Below are 16,541 nucleotides of genomic sequence, written 5' to 3' on the forward strand. Positions count from 1 at the left end.
TGTCCAACTCTGTGCGACCCCATAGACGGCAGCCCACCATGCTCTGCCATCCCTGGGATTCTCCAGGCAAGAACACTGGAGTGGGTTGCCATTTCCTTCTCCAGTGCATGAAAGTGAAAAGTGAAAGTGAAGTCGCTCAGTCGTGTCCAACTCTTTGCGACCCCATGGACTACAGCCTACCAGGCTCCTCCGTCCATGGGATTTTCCAGGCAAGAGTACTGGGTCACCCAGCTTGATTTCACATGATCTCTCATCCTCCAGTAGGTTAGCCAGTTTTATTTTCATGGCAGAGACAAGGGTCTAAGAGAGAGAACTGGAACAAGCAAGATTTCTTAAGAACTTACACACCATCATCCACTGCAATTTCCTGGAAAAAGAAAAGTGCAAGAACAGTCCTGATTCAACAGCTGGGGAAATGCATTCTATCATTTGATGAGAGGAGCTGTGAAGTCCATTGCAAATAGCATGGGTGTGAACAGTGGGGCCACTAGTGCGATGAGAATATGCACTTCAGCTGTTATTATCTCTAATATATAATATATATTTGGGCTTTCTGGTAGCCCAGCTGGTTAAGGATCTGCCTGCAATGTAGGAGACCCCGGTTTCATTCCTGGCTCAGGAAGATACCCTGGAGAAGGGATAGGCTACCCATTCCAGTATTCTTGGGTTTCCCTGGTGGCTCAGCTCTTAAAGAATCTGCCTGCCATGTGGGAGAATTGGATTCAATCCCTGGGTTGGGAGGATCCCCTGGAGAAGGGAAAGACTGGCCTGGAGAATTCTATGGACTGTATGGTCCATGGGGTCACAAAGTGTCAAACATGACTGAGTGACTTTCACTTTCATATTTTATATATATATATATGTATTATGTGTATTATGTGTTATATGTATTATGTATATGTGGATATATGTATTATGTGTATATATGTATTATGTGTGTGTACACACACACACACACACATAGGTGTGTGGAATGACTATGAGCTACAGGCACACTGCTGCATTTCATTAATGCTCTTCATGGAAAGAGAAGAGTAGAAAATAGCCTAGGTCAACAGTTTTTTCAACTGGCTCATTTATGGAGATAAATGTACTTCCCTGGTGGCTCACTAGTATATATACACACATAATACAGTGCTCAGTTGCTCAGTTGTGTCTGACTCTTTGTGACCCTATGGACTGTAGTCCACCAGGCTCCTCCATCCGTGGGATTTTCCAGGTAGGAATACTACAGTGGGTTGCCATTTCTTTCTTCAGGGGACCTTCTTGACCCAGGGATCGAAGCCAGCTCTCCTGTGTTGCCCAGCTGATTCTTTACCACTGAGCCACCAGGGAAGCCCATTTACCTCCATAAATGAGCCAGTTGAAAAAACTGTTGACCTAGGCTAGTTTCTACTCTTCCCTTTCCATGAACAGCATTGATGAAATGCAGCAGTGTGCCTGTAGCTTGTAGTCATTCCATAGACCTTCCAGCCAGGATATTCGTTAAGGGAAGCAAATTTCCTTTTGCACTGGGTTTTCCTCCCACATAGAAATTAGGGATTCTCAACCCTGGCTGCTTATTAGAATCACCTGTTTTTTTAACTACTCCTGCCTGAGCCCTACCCTCAGCCATTCAGATTGTTTGTGGCTGGAGCCCCAGTGCTGGTAAGTTTCTGAAGCTCTGCAGGCAGGTTTAGTGAGTAGCCAAGATGGAGCACCCCTGCCTCCAGGGTGGGGTGGGGTGTATGTGAGGAAGCAGCCCTGAGCCTCTGTCATCTCTCCCTCCTCCCGGGCAGTGCTCCACCACGTGCGGGCTGGGGACCTACTGGCGGAGCGTGCAGTGCAGCACCCACGTGGATTCTGACTGCGCCACCCTGCAGAGGCCAGACCCGGCCAAGAGGTGCCACCTCCGTCCCTGCGCTGGCTGGAAAGTGGGAAACTGGAGCAAGGTAATTGATCAGCTCAGCCGTGTTTCGGGGGGTGGGGGCAGAGGGACTTACACCAGAGCCATTTGCTATAGCAGCTTTCCTGCTTCCCTTCCTGCCTCCCTTCTGCCCTTTTCTGTGACAAACTGGCAGATGAGTGAACCACAGGCATTGTCATAAGCCTACTTTCAGCTACACAATAGCCTTAGAGCAAGCACGGAGTTTTCATTAGCCCGCGTGTTTTTATCCACCTGTCCTCCCTTACTGGATAAACTGAGAAAGAAAGTTAAATTTGTGTAATTTAATTTGCTTGTCCAGCCTGCGACACTATTTCTAAGTTGCTTAAACTTAACGTTATAATTAATAATGATACATGAGCACATGTATAATTAAATCATGGTTCAGCAGCTGTTCACAAAGCATGGAATCTGCCAGACTCAAAATGAAAAGAAAGCTGAAACATCAAAGCTTGGTCTTTAAAAGCATCTTTCCTATATTGATTTCTTTGAAGTGTGATGTTCCTGTCCTTGCTAACCTAGAGTGGTTACTTATTTCTCTGTGCTGCCTGCATAGTCCCTGGTGAAAGTCTTTGTCAGGTCTTAGGATTGGTCGGCCTTGGTTTTTCTGGGCAGCAATCAGGCCCAGACTGCCTGTCACCATGATAGGGCTGAACCAACCCCTGGGGGATACAGATGCACCCAGATCATAGAGTCACTGGTCGAGGTGGAGTTCAGAGCCACTTGGCAGGAGGGGTGCAGAGGTGTGAGCTGTGTGTACATCCTCGTTGCCATGCACACCCCCCATACCCCCTCACACCAAGACACCTTGTAGGCACCTGTCTTCTCTCTGAGGAGCCAGTTTCCCTTGATGGCCTTAATACAGAAGGAGAAAGAGCTGCCCAGAAGTTTGGGGAGGCTGGCATCTGTTAGCACTTTCATCTCGTGGAAAACTCAGGTCCCCAGACAAGCAGGACCATGAGGTGTCTCACTGGCCGTCTCTGGTTCTCCTGGCAGACTTACCTGACAGACAGGAGCAGGCACTGTCATTAATCTGCAATAGGTCCCCTTTCCCAAAGAAAGGCTCTGATCTTTGGCAAGAGAGAGAAAGTATGGCTACTCCCTGAGAAAATCACCACACATTTCTTTGATTCCTGCCAACCTGCCTTTCTTCTGTTCTCATACCGTTTTTCTTTAAGGAATGAATGCTGGTTCTGCATTTTTTTTCTCTTCCAACTCATAACAAATTCCAAAAGGGACCAAATGCCTGGCTACAAATTCTCTTCCTATCCAGAAAAATTTCAAGAAACATTTCTGTCCCTGACCTTGCCAAATGTTGACCAAGTCCTAAAGTTCCACTTTCCCATCACTGGGACTAATCCTTTCCTTGGAAATTACATGGCTCATAAAAAGGACAGATGTGTGAAATAGCTCACACTTTTAAAAAGGTCAATCCAGTGTAAACTTCCAGGAATTCTAGCTGATATAAAACCGGAATGGGAGAGCCAGTAGCTCTTGGTGGTGTCAGACCCCCTAAAGTAAGCCCTGCTCTGGCAGCTCATCCCTGCCCTGTCAGCCTCTGGGTCTCTTCTCTGTCATGGCCAGGAGGCTTGCTGATATACTTATTAACCCCTGTACCACTCCAAGCTATCTTGGACACATCACCAAGTTCTGCCGGAATGTGGCGACCACCATATTTAAACTCAAATCCTCAAAGTTACTCCATTCCTGTCAATACTATCCTATCTCCTCTCTCAGGATGATAGACAAACCTTATGTCAAAGACTCCATTTAACTACTGCAAGTCAATTGCCCTGACATCTGTTTTTTTCTATCATTGGGAATATTTAATGCGGGACTTCCGTTTTTCCTAGAGATGTTGATTTAAATTTTATCTTAGACTTTGGTAACTGAATGACACTAAATTTTGGCAGCTTTTTGACTGCCACATTATTAACCAGTCCGTTTGGGTGTCTGAAGTCTAAATCATGTACTGGGAAAGATCTGAAGGGCATCTTAGTTTCACTGTTCTGCTGGGACTCTTAAAACTTACTCAGAGGCAGACCTCCAAACCTAGAGTAGGAAAACATACCCCTGCTTTTACCTTTAAATATCCAGAGTTTGTTGTTTTTGTTGTTTTAGTCGCTAAGTCTTATCAGGCTCTTAGTAACCCCATGGACTGTAGCCCACCAGGCTCCTCTGTCCATGGGATTTCCCAGGCAAGAACACTGGAGTGGGTTGCCATTTCCTTCTCCAGGGGATCTTCCTGACCCAGGGCTCGAACACGTATCTCCCACATTAGCAGGTGGATTCTTTACCATCTGAGCCACCAGGGAGGCCCATCCAGAGTGTTTAGATTCTGCCAACTTGATGGTTTTCCTTTTCACAAACACTTTCTCAGAGGGATGAATTCTAATTTGATCTTGAGTCTTTCTGCATTATCCCACCAACCACAAGCCCAGATCCAGAGACACTTTAATCTCACAGGACTAAGGGTATGCCACAGCCTCACCTGAAGCCACAGGGATCACACCTGAGGTTCCCCAGATTACTCACCAGAAACTCCCCACTGCTGTGTGTGCAGTCTGAATTGTAGCTGTTTTACAGCCTTCTGTCTCCCGCACCATTCATCTCCTTGATGGAGTCCTGATACAACTGCTGTGGACATTTTCTCATATTTGTGACAGTACAGTGAGCCTGTGTATTAAGATCTCTTCCTTTACAAAGTCCAGAAGTTGTTTTTGGAATGGCTTGCTTCTTCTTCATGCATTGATCTATCTGAAACAAAGTTAAGGTAATGGTCTTTAGCTTTGTCCCAGAGGCACACTGGAGAAAGCGGAGTTCTACAGAATTGAATCCTAGAAGCAGCCCCGGGCCTGGGATCAGACGTGTCTGGGTGGCAGCCCCACTCTGTCACCAAGGGCTTCCCTGGCAGCTCAGATGGTAAAGAATCTGCCTGCAATGCAGGAGACCTGGGTTCAGTCCCTTGGTTGGAAAGATTCCCCTGGAGGAGGGCACGGCAACCCACTCCAGTATTCTTGCCTGGAGAATCCTGTGGATGGAGGAGCCTAGCAGGCTACAGTCCACGGGGTCACGAAGAGTCAGACACGACTGAAGTGACTTAGCACACTGGCACACACACTCTGTCACCAGCATAGGGTGCTAATCCTTTCTTCCAGCCTCTTGGGAGCTTTAGTTTTCTCACCTCTGGGAAATGAACTACATCATGTGGCCTCTACCAACTTCATAAAGTTGTACAAGTCAAAGAGTGTTCGTGAAACCACTTTGTAAATGGTAAAAGACTGTTCAGATAAAGCCTTGGGCCAACTTTGAGCTCTGGGTAAAGGCTAGGAGTAGTTCTCAGGTGTTTACTGACTTCTGGCTTCCTGGACTTGGGGCAGGGGACTGTGGACAGGAGGCAGTGGAGTAAGTCCTGTCAATCCCTCAGGGCTCCGCTCCCCAGTACTAGGCAGTCAGGTCCTCCATGAACTTTGGCAGACTTGACCGACCTTGTGTCCTGGCACTCATGCCTGACACTGCACAAGAATTTTAGATGAACAATTTTATTTTCATCCAATAAAGGACCTTCTTTATAATTCCCACTGAGGAAGTGAAGGCTTAGAGGGTTTAAATCACTAGCACATTATCAGTTGGTACTGATACTCTCAATTCTGAAAAACCATCAACTGGGGGAACACTCATCAATGTAATGGCAGCTTTTCAGAAAGAAAGGAAACACTGCATAATAAATATGCATGTCAGTTTAAGACACATGCCAATTTCAGAGCATTAAAATTTGTCTAAGGAAAAAAAAACTGATTCTTTGATTCTTGTGCTGAAAGAAATGCAATAAGTGACAAAGATGAGCTTAAAAAACCTTCAGTTGGGTTTGACACCAAAGTTATGCATCATCACACGCTTCCTGACTGAACATTTTGACTGTACCTCCGGCAGTTTTGTAAACTGGTGATTTAACAACCTCTTTATTATCTTTCTCAGAATGATAATAACATCTCATAGTTCAGTCTAACAGATTTTGATTATTTCTGAAATGAATCAAAGATTTTTACATTTTCTTGGAATGATCTGTCTCCCCACCTAGGCAGTGTTGCAATTTTATTTTAACAGTAGCTGACTTTATTATCTGTCACATTTTTTGGAAAATAAAAGTGGCAACCTTTTCTTATGACCTTGAGTTTCATAATATTCAGTGCTACATTTTTTTTTTTTGGATCTGAACTTTTACAAATGAATAATATAGGGAAAGAGCCCCTGTCTAAGTACAGACTTTCATATATAACATGTTCCCAGAAACATATTGAAGCCCAAAGTGTAAAATTTCATAACAGAGAATTGTATGTTATAGGAGAGCTTCTGTGCCCAGAAAGCAAAAATTGACCAGCCAGAAGGAAAATAATACACTCAAAATCACTGCATGTGTTTTCTTTTGGTATTATTTACTGTATGTCTAACCTATTACCTGCTCTTGGAAGCCCCCGGTGCTTTAGATTAATGGAATCCCTAAGAGAGAAAAGAACAGCAATTAAAGAAAGCCTTTAGACTCACAGAAAGCATGAACCCAAGACCACTTCAGCTGAGGAGTGATGTTCAAACCATGAGATCCTTTATCATGGCCCCTTCCCATCTCTCTTTCTCCATCCGTACCCTCCACTCTAGCGTTCTGATGGACATGTTCCCAAACAAGCCTTGTTGCTTCACTCCACTTGCATATGTCCTTCTTTCCACCTTGAATGTCCCCCACACTGTTTGCCAGCTGAGTGAGCATTTACCCATGTTGCATGATACAGTTCAAGGTTTGGCTTCTCCCTTCAAGCCTTTCCTTCTTCAAGTAAAATCAACCACCTCCTCCTTTGTTCCTTCACTGGGTCATGAACAACTTATGACATATCATCTTTATGACTTATAATTGACTGTTATAATTTATGACTGTTACAATTGCTGTTCTTTTCTCACTTATTCATTGCATGACTTTTTCCTTCTGCTAGATTGGCATACAGAAGCTGGCATATAGATAAGTGCCTAATAGCAGAGAGGAAGTGAAGTGGGGATGGCGTGGGGGAGTAGACAGATGAATGACTTTTGGTGCTGTTCAAAATAGAATTTTTGGAATGAATTATTTCTGAATGATCTTAAGAGTCTTATGAATCTGTTTAGTATTAGGAAAGGAGCAAAAAAGAATTATTTCCATGTCCTTGCTTAGTACTTCTGGAAAGCAAGAAAGTATTCTGAAACCAAAGCATAATAGAAGTCCAATGATCCCATACACTTATATCACTCTAGAATATGGAAGAGTTTAATCATCCAATTTATTTTCTTTTTAATGCTGATGGAGAAAACAGAGGCTTATAGAGGTACAGTCACAAAGCCACTTGGTGTCAGGGTGATACTTGAATGCAGTCTACTGACTCCTAATTCCAGGTTGGTTAATTTCACTATACTCATTTGAACACTAGGTAGGAGTCCAACATGGAACATGTATCAGGATGGCTCCATAAATCAGAAACGACACAAGGAAGAACTGGTTGTGAGTCTGTCATCTTTCTCTCTGCCAGTGGCTCCTGTAAGCTAAGAGGAGTCTTCATTCTAACTCAGTCTGGTTTGCCTATCACATCAGTTAAACAGACTGGCATGGGAACCAGAAAATGGTTAGACCTGTTCAGTCTCACGTGTGCATTAACCAGTCCTTCTATTCTCCTTAGGCTGGCTCCTGTCCTCAGTCAGGTCCACAGGCTCCAGGTTAGGAAACCAGGAATATAAATAGCCCTCCTTTAGGGCAATAAGAAAATGAATATAGTAATTGGCATTCGACACACCAAGGCAGAGCAGTTTTCAAAGTGGAGTGATTTAATGCCCTGCCACTTCCCTCCTGCTAAATAAATCAGAGGCTCTTCTGAAAATGAAATAGAAAAGTCACAGATTTAGTGAGTGCCTTCCCTTAATATTTACTTCAACATATTAATCAACTTCATTTCCCACTGAATGTGAATGAATGCACTCTTTGACAAAAGGGTAATGCTAATGTGAAAACTCTAGGAATAACAGGTTGTAGCAACAAATGAAAAATAAGAAAATAAACCCCCATTGTACACTATGTCTTGTAAAATTCCTATCCCTAATAAAGAGCCCTCTTGTCTTAACCGTGGGTTATTTCCTGGAAATCTGTCACACAAAGGGCTGCTTTGTGTAAAATTTTCTGCGTGTTTGTTCTGTGGCTGATTTTAAACTGGCAGTTGTTTTGTTCTCTGTGCTTACAGCATGGCAGGCAAATGAAGTTTTGAATTTGCTTTTGGGGGGCTGTCTGGCAAGTGTTGCTTATTTCTGAGAAGCTAAATACACTAGATTTACGGAGGCATTAGAGTGTCCATCTGCCCCCTTGTCACATGGGCCCACATCTGCCATGCTACAACACAAGTTTTGCATTCAGGTGACTTGCACTATCTGCCAAATGGCAAAGAAAGGGGGATCAGTATTTTGGGAGGTACCTCTAATGAAAGGTTCTGAGAAATTTTCTTTTACCATCCACAACACTACAATTATGACTATTCCACCGTAGCCAAAAAGGGAACATGGTATTTTACCGAGTAGAGAAGGGGCCAGATGAAAGCATACCTTACAGCAGTGGGCTTTGGTGGCGGTGTATTTTCTCAGCCAAGATGTAATGAGATCACTGATGGAAGGATTGAGAGGGTGCAGAAGGATGTTCTTTATCCCCATGGTAACCACAGAGCTCTTTGGCCCACTGGAAATCCCCAACTTCCCTTTTCTCAGAATTTATATAGTCATTCCACAGGCTGTGAGGAGCATCTGTGCCGTGCCTGGCCCCATGCTGGATGCTCAAGACACAGTGGTGACCAAGACAGATGGGTTTCCAGCTTCAGGGCAGTGAAACAGTCTAACAGAAAAGATGGACAGAATAAATAGAAGTTGTTTCACATTTCAAGTTCTTGCAATGGAAACAGAGAAGGATTTGAGATGAATAATAAAAGAAATAGATATCCTTTGGAGAAGGTATTCAAGGATGACTTCACAGAGGACGTGACATTTAAGCCAAGTCTAAAGGAAGAGCAGTAGTGGGTAAAGCAAAGGATGGAGGAAGGAAGATTCAGGACATAAGGACCACAGGACATATTATTAATCCACAGAGAATCCAGGGGAGAGGGGCTGAGGAGCTCAGGGCTCAGCCTCCATGCCACCTACCTTGGGTTCCCACCTGGAAGTGGGCAGTGACAAGACAAGCCAGGACTGGCCTTGAGAGACTAAGGTACACGTTCAAGATGAGCTGAAGGGAAACTGATAATGAAAGCATTCTGTATAGACTGAAGATCAAGTCTTGGAAGCTCGAGTTATGATTGAATAAAATCTACCTAGATGAAGGATGGACAGAGCTTCCAAAGTCCAAGAGGTCTTTGTAAACCAAAGAAGTCATCCTGAATATGCCACATAAATGTAGGTGACTCAGGGGCAGCCGTGTTTTTTGTGAGCTTCAGGAAATCAGCAGCCTGCTGGTGAACAGTGTCCTTTACTGGGATCAGAGGGCAGGGGCTGCTGCACAAGGTGTGGGCATGGGCAGGGGAGTGGGGAGGACCTCTTAAGGGCTTGCACTGGGCGTGCGTTGAGAACATCCTTGGTGATGGAGGTATGTGATGGTGGCCTTAGGAGGAAAGATGGTGGGTGATGGTGATGTACAGGGAAGCCTGGCAGTGGGGCCAAGGACAGGGTTCGCCCACTCCCTAGATGAAACCACTGAGTAGTTATTCACTTTGTTTTCCTTAAAAAGGGGTAACCAATCCTGTGTCCAGAGTCAGGGAGGAAGCAGGTTTTCGGCAGGATTCTGAGAGGTAATTGGGTGTCTTGGCAGAGAGCTCCCCTCATGGGTGGTTGCATTTACCTCCAATGAACACAGACATCCTAAGGAACAGCTGCGCCTGCGTCACCCAAGCCCACCCCCGCGTAATCTTCAGGACAGCCCAGTATAACAGTTGTTGCCCCAGTTTACAGACATGACAGCTGAGGCTCAGAGCATTTCTGCAGCTCGTCCAAGGGCTCACAGTGAGTCTGTGACAGAACTGGATTTGTCACCCGGTTCTTACACTTCCACATCTGCATTTTCTAACACAGGGAGCCCCACCTTGGGGAGCTGCTAGAGTGACTCTTCTCTCCACGGCGTGCGAGGAAAGACAGGTCACCAACCTCTCTAGAAGCTGGGAACTAGAAGCTGGGAACTTTGTGATCCTTTGTGAAACCCCTGGATATCTGGGCATGGACAGCCTGATGCCAAGAACTCAGGTGTCCCCTTTTCTCTCACTCTCCATACAGTGCTCCAGAAACTGCAGCGGGGGCTTCCAGATCCGGGAGATTCAGTGTGTGGACAGCCGGGATCACCGGAGCCTGAGGCCATTTCACTGCCGGTTCCTGGCCGGACTTCCTCCTCCACTGACCACGAGCTGTAACCTGGAGCCCTGCGAGGAGTGGCAGGTGGAGCCCTGGAGCCAGGTACTGTGCCTAGTGCACCGTCTACACAACTGGGAAAACATGAATTTCTGTGTTACCTGGTGAGTCCAGGGAAGACCACACGTGCCTCAGACCAGTGGCTGGCCTCATCAAGCCAGCGGCTGGCCTCCTTCCATTCACACCTTACACTGGGTGTGCTCCTGATCCACAGGTGGGTCCCTTGCCCATACACAGTAAAGCCAATCTATTGACACAAGGTGGTGGTGAGGCAAAGTGTAGCATTTATTGTAGCTAGCGTTCCAAGCAAGGAGTCCAGGTAGTTAGTGTTTAAAAGGCTTGAATTGCTCGAAGGCTTCCGGGATAAGGTTTTTAAAATCAGAATGGGGTTGGGGGGGGCGGGGTGCTGGTAGGGGATGTCATCAGCTTGTGGCATTCTTTGGATTGGTTGATGGTGAGATAATCAGGAGTCAACATCATCAGCCTTCTGGGTCCAACCTGTCTTGGGTCTACATGCTTGTGGGTAGCATATAGTTAACTTCTTCCACCTGATAGGGGTTTCAATATCTATAAAACAGCTCAAAGGACATGGCTCAGATTATTATCTGTAGCCCTTGAGAAGGAACTAAAGGTCTTTGACTTTGTTTAATGGCCAGCCCAATATTATTATTATTATTATTATTTTGGTCTTGCTTGTTTTCCTTTCTGCATTTCCTCACATCATGATTAAATTTACACTTTGGAAATTGGGGGAGGCCAAGGAGGCTAAAGTTTTTCTATAAACAAGAGGTGGGTGAAGGATGTGGTGTGGGAGAGGCTGTGCTGGGAGGGCCCCTTAGGGTCCTGCTCAGTTACAGGTGGGGAGGCTGGACAGGCCCAACAATTTGAAGGCTGTGTTGTGTGGTTTAAACTGTGACTGTTCAATGTTTTATTATGACCTAGTCTCAGTGGGTATACTCGGGAATTGGGGTCCCTCTGGGGAGTCGTACATGAACCACCTTGATGAGCAGCATTTGGGACAGATCATCACATGTCCCTCTTAGGCTGGGAATAATGGTCAGATCCTTTCCACGCAGTATGATTTCAGAGTCCTACCTCTCAAATGCCCAGATCCTTGTTTACACAAATAAAAAGAGGGGTGTGTGTGTGTGGGGGTGTGTGTGTGTCTCCATCCTGTGTTGCAAGGGGTGGGACTCTGCTTCATCTTTGTCCTACTTCAGTATGTGAAACCAAGTTACTGTTCTTTGGTGAAATATAATGATTTCATTTCCCTACTGGCTTCAGTAAAAAAGAAAATACTCCCAACTATACTATGGTAGAAATAAGAGGGAAAGAAAGAACCCAGAGTGCTTTGAGTGTGGCCATGCACTGGGCATTTTACCTGCAGTACTTGTTTTAATTCTTGTAACAACCTGGATGGTAGTAGGCCTTACTGATTCCATTTTATAGATAAAGAAAGAATTTAATTGAGACTCAGAGATTAAGAAGCTTACACAACTAGAAAATACATGGTGGAGTATTAATTCAAGCTTCAGTTTGACTCTGATTCCTATAATCTTGTTACTGTAGAATTTAGCTGAATAGACATGGAGCAAAGAGAGAACTAAGGAGAGTAAGTCAATAACTTTACATGCTAGAAAAGGCAAGACAGAAAACCACAGTGTGGGATACAGAGTTAGTGTCCAACCCTGGAAGACTGAACCCCCTCTAGCTTCTTATTGCCCGTTGGATCAAGCGGCCATGCTGGTTCCTGAGGCTCCTGGTGTTTCCTGGGGGCAACACCCACCACCGCCTTCTCTTTCACCTCCTTCCCTGTCTCGCTTTGAGACATAAAGTGCCTGCCACTCCTAGGCTCTGGACTTATGCCTCTCAGCTTTCCATGTTTGCTGAGCCTGGTGATGTGCTTAGTCGCTCAGTTGTGTCCAACTCTTTGTGACCCTTTGGACTGTAGCCCACCAGGCTACGTTCCTACAGTCCATTGGGTTTTCCTGGTGACAGCTTCCAGGATCCTGGAATTTGTAGAGGAGCTTAGATAGCCTTGTCAGAGAAATTGCAATTGCAAGTTATCCAAGATGACCAATTGTATCTGCTCTCTGGTTGTGAAAAAGATGTATTCTGTATACTTCCTCTTCCAAGGAGCATCAATCATGAGCCTGTTTCCTGAAGACCTCCCAACGCCCTTCTTTATAAATTGCTCTGTTCTGAGCAAACCACACAGTTGGAAGACTTTCCTCAGAGGGAACAGTAAGGATAGAAAATGCTGAAGTTGGTTGGACATTTCGCCAGAAATGTCGGGGAACTGTTTAGGGACTGAGCACCTTTAGGTGCTTTTCCTGAGCCCTCATGATGCTGCTCTGTATATGCATAGTATCTAATGGATGCCTTCATTGGAATATTCTGGGGCCCTCCAGTGAGTGTCACCCAGCCTAAACTGCTTGCCATGGAAAATACTTTTCAACCGTGAGAATGTCCCTCACCAGTTTTCAAACTTTAGCATTCTTCAGGATCACTTGGAGGGTTCATCAGCACACAGATGTCTGAACCCCATCCCCATGGTGTCCAATTCAGAAGTCTGGGGTAGGGCCTGAAGTTTTGCATTTCTAACAAGTACCCGGATGATACTGAAGTTGTTGCTCTGGGGACCACACTTTGAGGACCACTTGCCCCTTCCTGGAGATTACTTGGCCAGGTAGCCCTGTGTCTGTATGCACACATACAGGTATACAACAGGATCCCAAATGTGGGGTTCCTGTCCTTCCCTCCTCATATAGGGTTAAAAGCAGTGAATAAGTGGGAAAAGATCCATGTTGACTCTCAAAGTTGGAATGCTGGGAAAGCAATAGATTAGTTCTTTTATTGAACAGAAAGGTTAATTGTGTATAATTTCCCTGTTTTCTATGGTTACCACCACACACACAGTGCCTGATGTGATAGGCATGATATTGGCAATCATGACTCCTTTGTTATTGTTCAGTTCAGTTCAGTTCAGTCACTCAGTCGTGTCTGACTCTTTGCGACCCCACGAATCGCAGCACGCCAGGCCTCCCTGTCCATCACCAACTCCCGGAGTTCACTCAGACTTACATCCATCGAGTCAGTGATGCCATCCAGCCATCTCATCCTCTGTCGTCCCCTTCTCCTCCTGCCCCCAATCCCTCCCAGCATCAGAGACTTTTCCAATGAGTCAACTCTTCGCATGAGGTGGCCAAAGTACTGGAGCTTCAGCTTTAGCATCATTCCTTCCAAAGAAATCCCAGAGCTGATCTCCTTCAGAACAGACTGGTTGGATCTCCTTGCAGTCCAAGGGACTCTCAAGAGTCTTCTCCAACACCACAGTTCAAAAGCATCAATTCTTCGGTGCTCAGCTTTCTTCACAGTCCAACTCTCACATCCATACATAACTACTGGAAAAACCATAGCCTTGACTAGATGGATCTTTGTTGGCAAAGTAATGTCTCTGCTTTTGAATATGCTATCTAGGTCATAACTTTTCTTCCAAGGAGTAAGTGTCTTTTAATTTCATGGCTGCAGTCACCATCTGCAGTGATTTTGGAGCCCCAAAAAATAAAGTCTGACACTGTTTCCACTCTTTCCCCATCTATTTCCCATGAAGTGATAGGACCAGATGCCATGATCTTTGTTTTCTGAATGTTAAGTTTGAAGCCAACTTTTTCACTCTCCTCTTTCACCTTCATCAAGAAGCTTTTTAGTTCCTCTTCACTTTCTGCTATAAGGGTGGTGTCATCTGCATATCGGAGGTTATTGATATTTCTCCCGGCAATCTTGATTCCAGCTTATTGTTACCATGCCATAATTAAAGATTTTTCAAAGCATCAAGATTTTTCAATGTGCTTTTCAAAGTACTCAAAAGTATTTTTCCAAGAGTTTTGGTGAATTATCTTAATTTTCTTCTATAAACCTCGGGAAAATGAAACAATATAGCTTAGAAAATTATTCTAGTGAGCAAAAACCTGACATGTTTTAGAATTATATTCTTCCAGGAATCAAACTTGTCACCTTGAATTTATTTTGTGAGCATTGCAGTCAGTGTGCCAGACCCTTAGAAAACCTATCAACATCACCATTTCAAATATGGGTAAATTTAATTCTAAAACTTAATGTAGTGAGGAAAGAAGGCTGAGTCCCATTTTAATAGGAGATGAACAAAATTCTATTGCAGAAGTGTGCTCTCCATTAGGACTGTCACCGCTAATCAGAATACAAACACCTAGATTTTATATTTTGGTTTCTCGACCAGAATTCTTTCCATTTGACATATTGAACTATTCAGCATCTTCTGATTCCCCCCCCCTATCCCCAGAATTTTTTGTATCAGTCTCCTTTCTTTAAGTCTTACTTCACCACTGTTTTTGTTTCTGTTATTGCTTTTTGGCCTAAACAACTAAAATATTTTTTCTCAGAGTTATAGAAGCTGGAAGTCTGAGATCAAGGTGTTGGCAGAATTGGTTTCTTCTGAGACCTCTAAAAAATTCTTTCTGTTTTTCTATTCAGCTTGAGTGATTTCCACCACTCTTCTAACTCACTGATATGTTCTTCTGTAATATCTAATCTACTACTGATTCTTTCTAATGTACTTTTTATTTCAGTTATTGTATTTTTCACCTCTGTCTGGTCTTTCTTTATATTTTCTAACTCTTTATTGAAATTCACACCTTACTCATTTATTCTTCTCCTAAATATGTTAAGCATTTTTATGATCTTTACCTTCCCTGTAGCTCAGATGTAAAGAATCTGCCTGCAGTGCATGAGACCTGGGTTCAATCCCTGGGTCAGGAAGATCCTCTAGAGAAGGGAATGGCAACCCACTCCAGTATTCTTGCCTGGAGAACTCCATGAACAGAGGAGCCTGGTGGGCTATAGTCTGTGGGGTCACAAAGAGATGGACACAACTAAGCGACTAACACTACTACTACTACTATATAATCACAACTACTACTCCTTAATCAAGCAGATTGTTTACCTCCACTTTGTTCTGTTCTTTTTCTCAGATTTTTGTCTTGTTCCTTCGTTTGGAACATATTCCTCTGGCTTCTAATTTCACCTAATTCTCTGTGTTGTTTATTCCTATTGGGTAAGTTGGTCACATTTCCCAGTCTTGCAGAAGTGGCCTTGTGTAGGAGATGTCCAATGAGGCAGCAGCACACTCCTGAGCTGTATGCTCTAAGGGTACCCCCCATGGATGGACCCTTCTATTGTGGTGGAACTGACTACTGTGGGAACTCTGGTAGGTGGGGCTCTTCCTGATCTGGTTAATTCCTAGGCTGTGCCTCCCATGGTGGCTGGTTGCATGGCCTGGGGATCTTGGAGCTGTTGTTGGCCCACTGGTGGGTCGGGCCAGGTTCCAGTGCAGCTGGCTATGGACCCTGGCAGGGTGGGGACTGGTGCTCACCTGCTGGTGGGAGGGCTGGGTCTTAGGGCTTGTTTCACCACTGTCTTTGAATTGACTGAGTGGCCATTATGAGGAACTTGACACAGATGTTCCAGGTCCCAATAGAGATACTAATATTCTTAATAACGGTGTGCATAACAAATTAATAGTAAATTTTAAAGAAAATATAATTCTATTGACTTTTTCTGTCTTGGGTTCTTTATTTAAAAGTGAATAATAGCTCTTTTGGCAGTCTGTAATTTATTTTTACATACTTTGACGAAAAGCATCCAAATACACATGATTGTGAAGACACTAGGAACATGCTACAGTGAGCAGGTAAAACCACTGAGATTTGGACTAAATACAGCTGGGCCAGGGTCGGGAAGTTCCTCTAAAGGAGGGCATGACAACCCACTCCAGTATTCTTGCCTGAAGAATTCGCATGGACAAAGGAGCCTGGAGGGCCTCAGCCCATGGAGTCACAAAGAGTCGGACATGACCGAGGGACTCACAACAGCACAGCTGGGCCTATTTGTTGTTATCAACTTTGTGAGGTACTGAGATAGGCTAGGCCTCATCTCATTTAACACTGAACCAGTGCTCACCCAACTGATTTTTTATCCCCACTTAAAATAATTTATTTGGCAATCATGGGAATTTCTGCTCTAAAGAGATCTTATGTTTTATGTGATATACATCTATATCTTTATAACTTCATATATCTTTATAACTCAACAATATAGTAAAAAAAAAAAAAGTTGCAGACTTATTTTACAC

General features: G+C 44.3%; 1 protein-coding gene across 1 annotated transcript in view; it reads left to right on the forward strand.

Annotated features, from left to right (window-relative positions):
* ADAMTS12 (ADAM metallopeptidase with thrombospondin type 1 motif, 12) overlaps positions 1–16,541 on the forward strand; it is a 390,158-nt gene that overhangs the window by 346,592 nt on the left and 27,025 nt on the right. Inside the window, exons 20-21 of the mRNA XM_010853830.1 lie at positions 1,779–1,931; positions 10,241–10,417. Of these exons, the coding sequence (XP_010852132.1) occupies positions 1,779–1,931; positions 10,241–10,417 (330 nt within the window). The remainder of the gene's footprint in view (positions 1–1,778; positions 1,932–10,240; positions 10,418–16,541) is intronic.

Source organism: Bison bison, unplaced genomic scaffold (assembly GCF_000754665.1).
Source record: "Bison bison bison isolate TAMUID 2011002044 unplaced genomic scaffold, Bison_UMD1.0 scf7180017864331, whole genome shotgun sequence".
In the NCBI taxonomy this organism is placed as follows: Eukaryota; Metazoa; Chordata; class Mammalia; order Artiodactyla; family Bovidae; genus Bison; species Bison bison.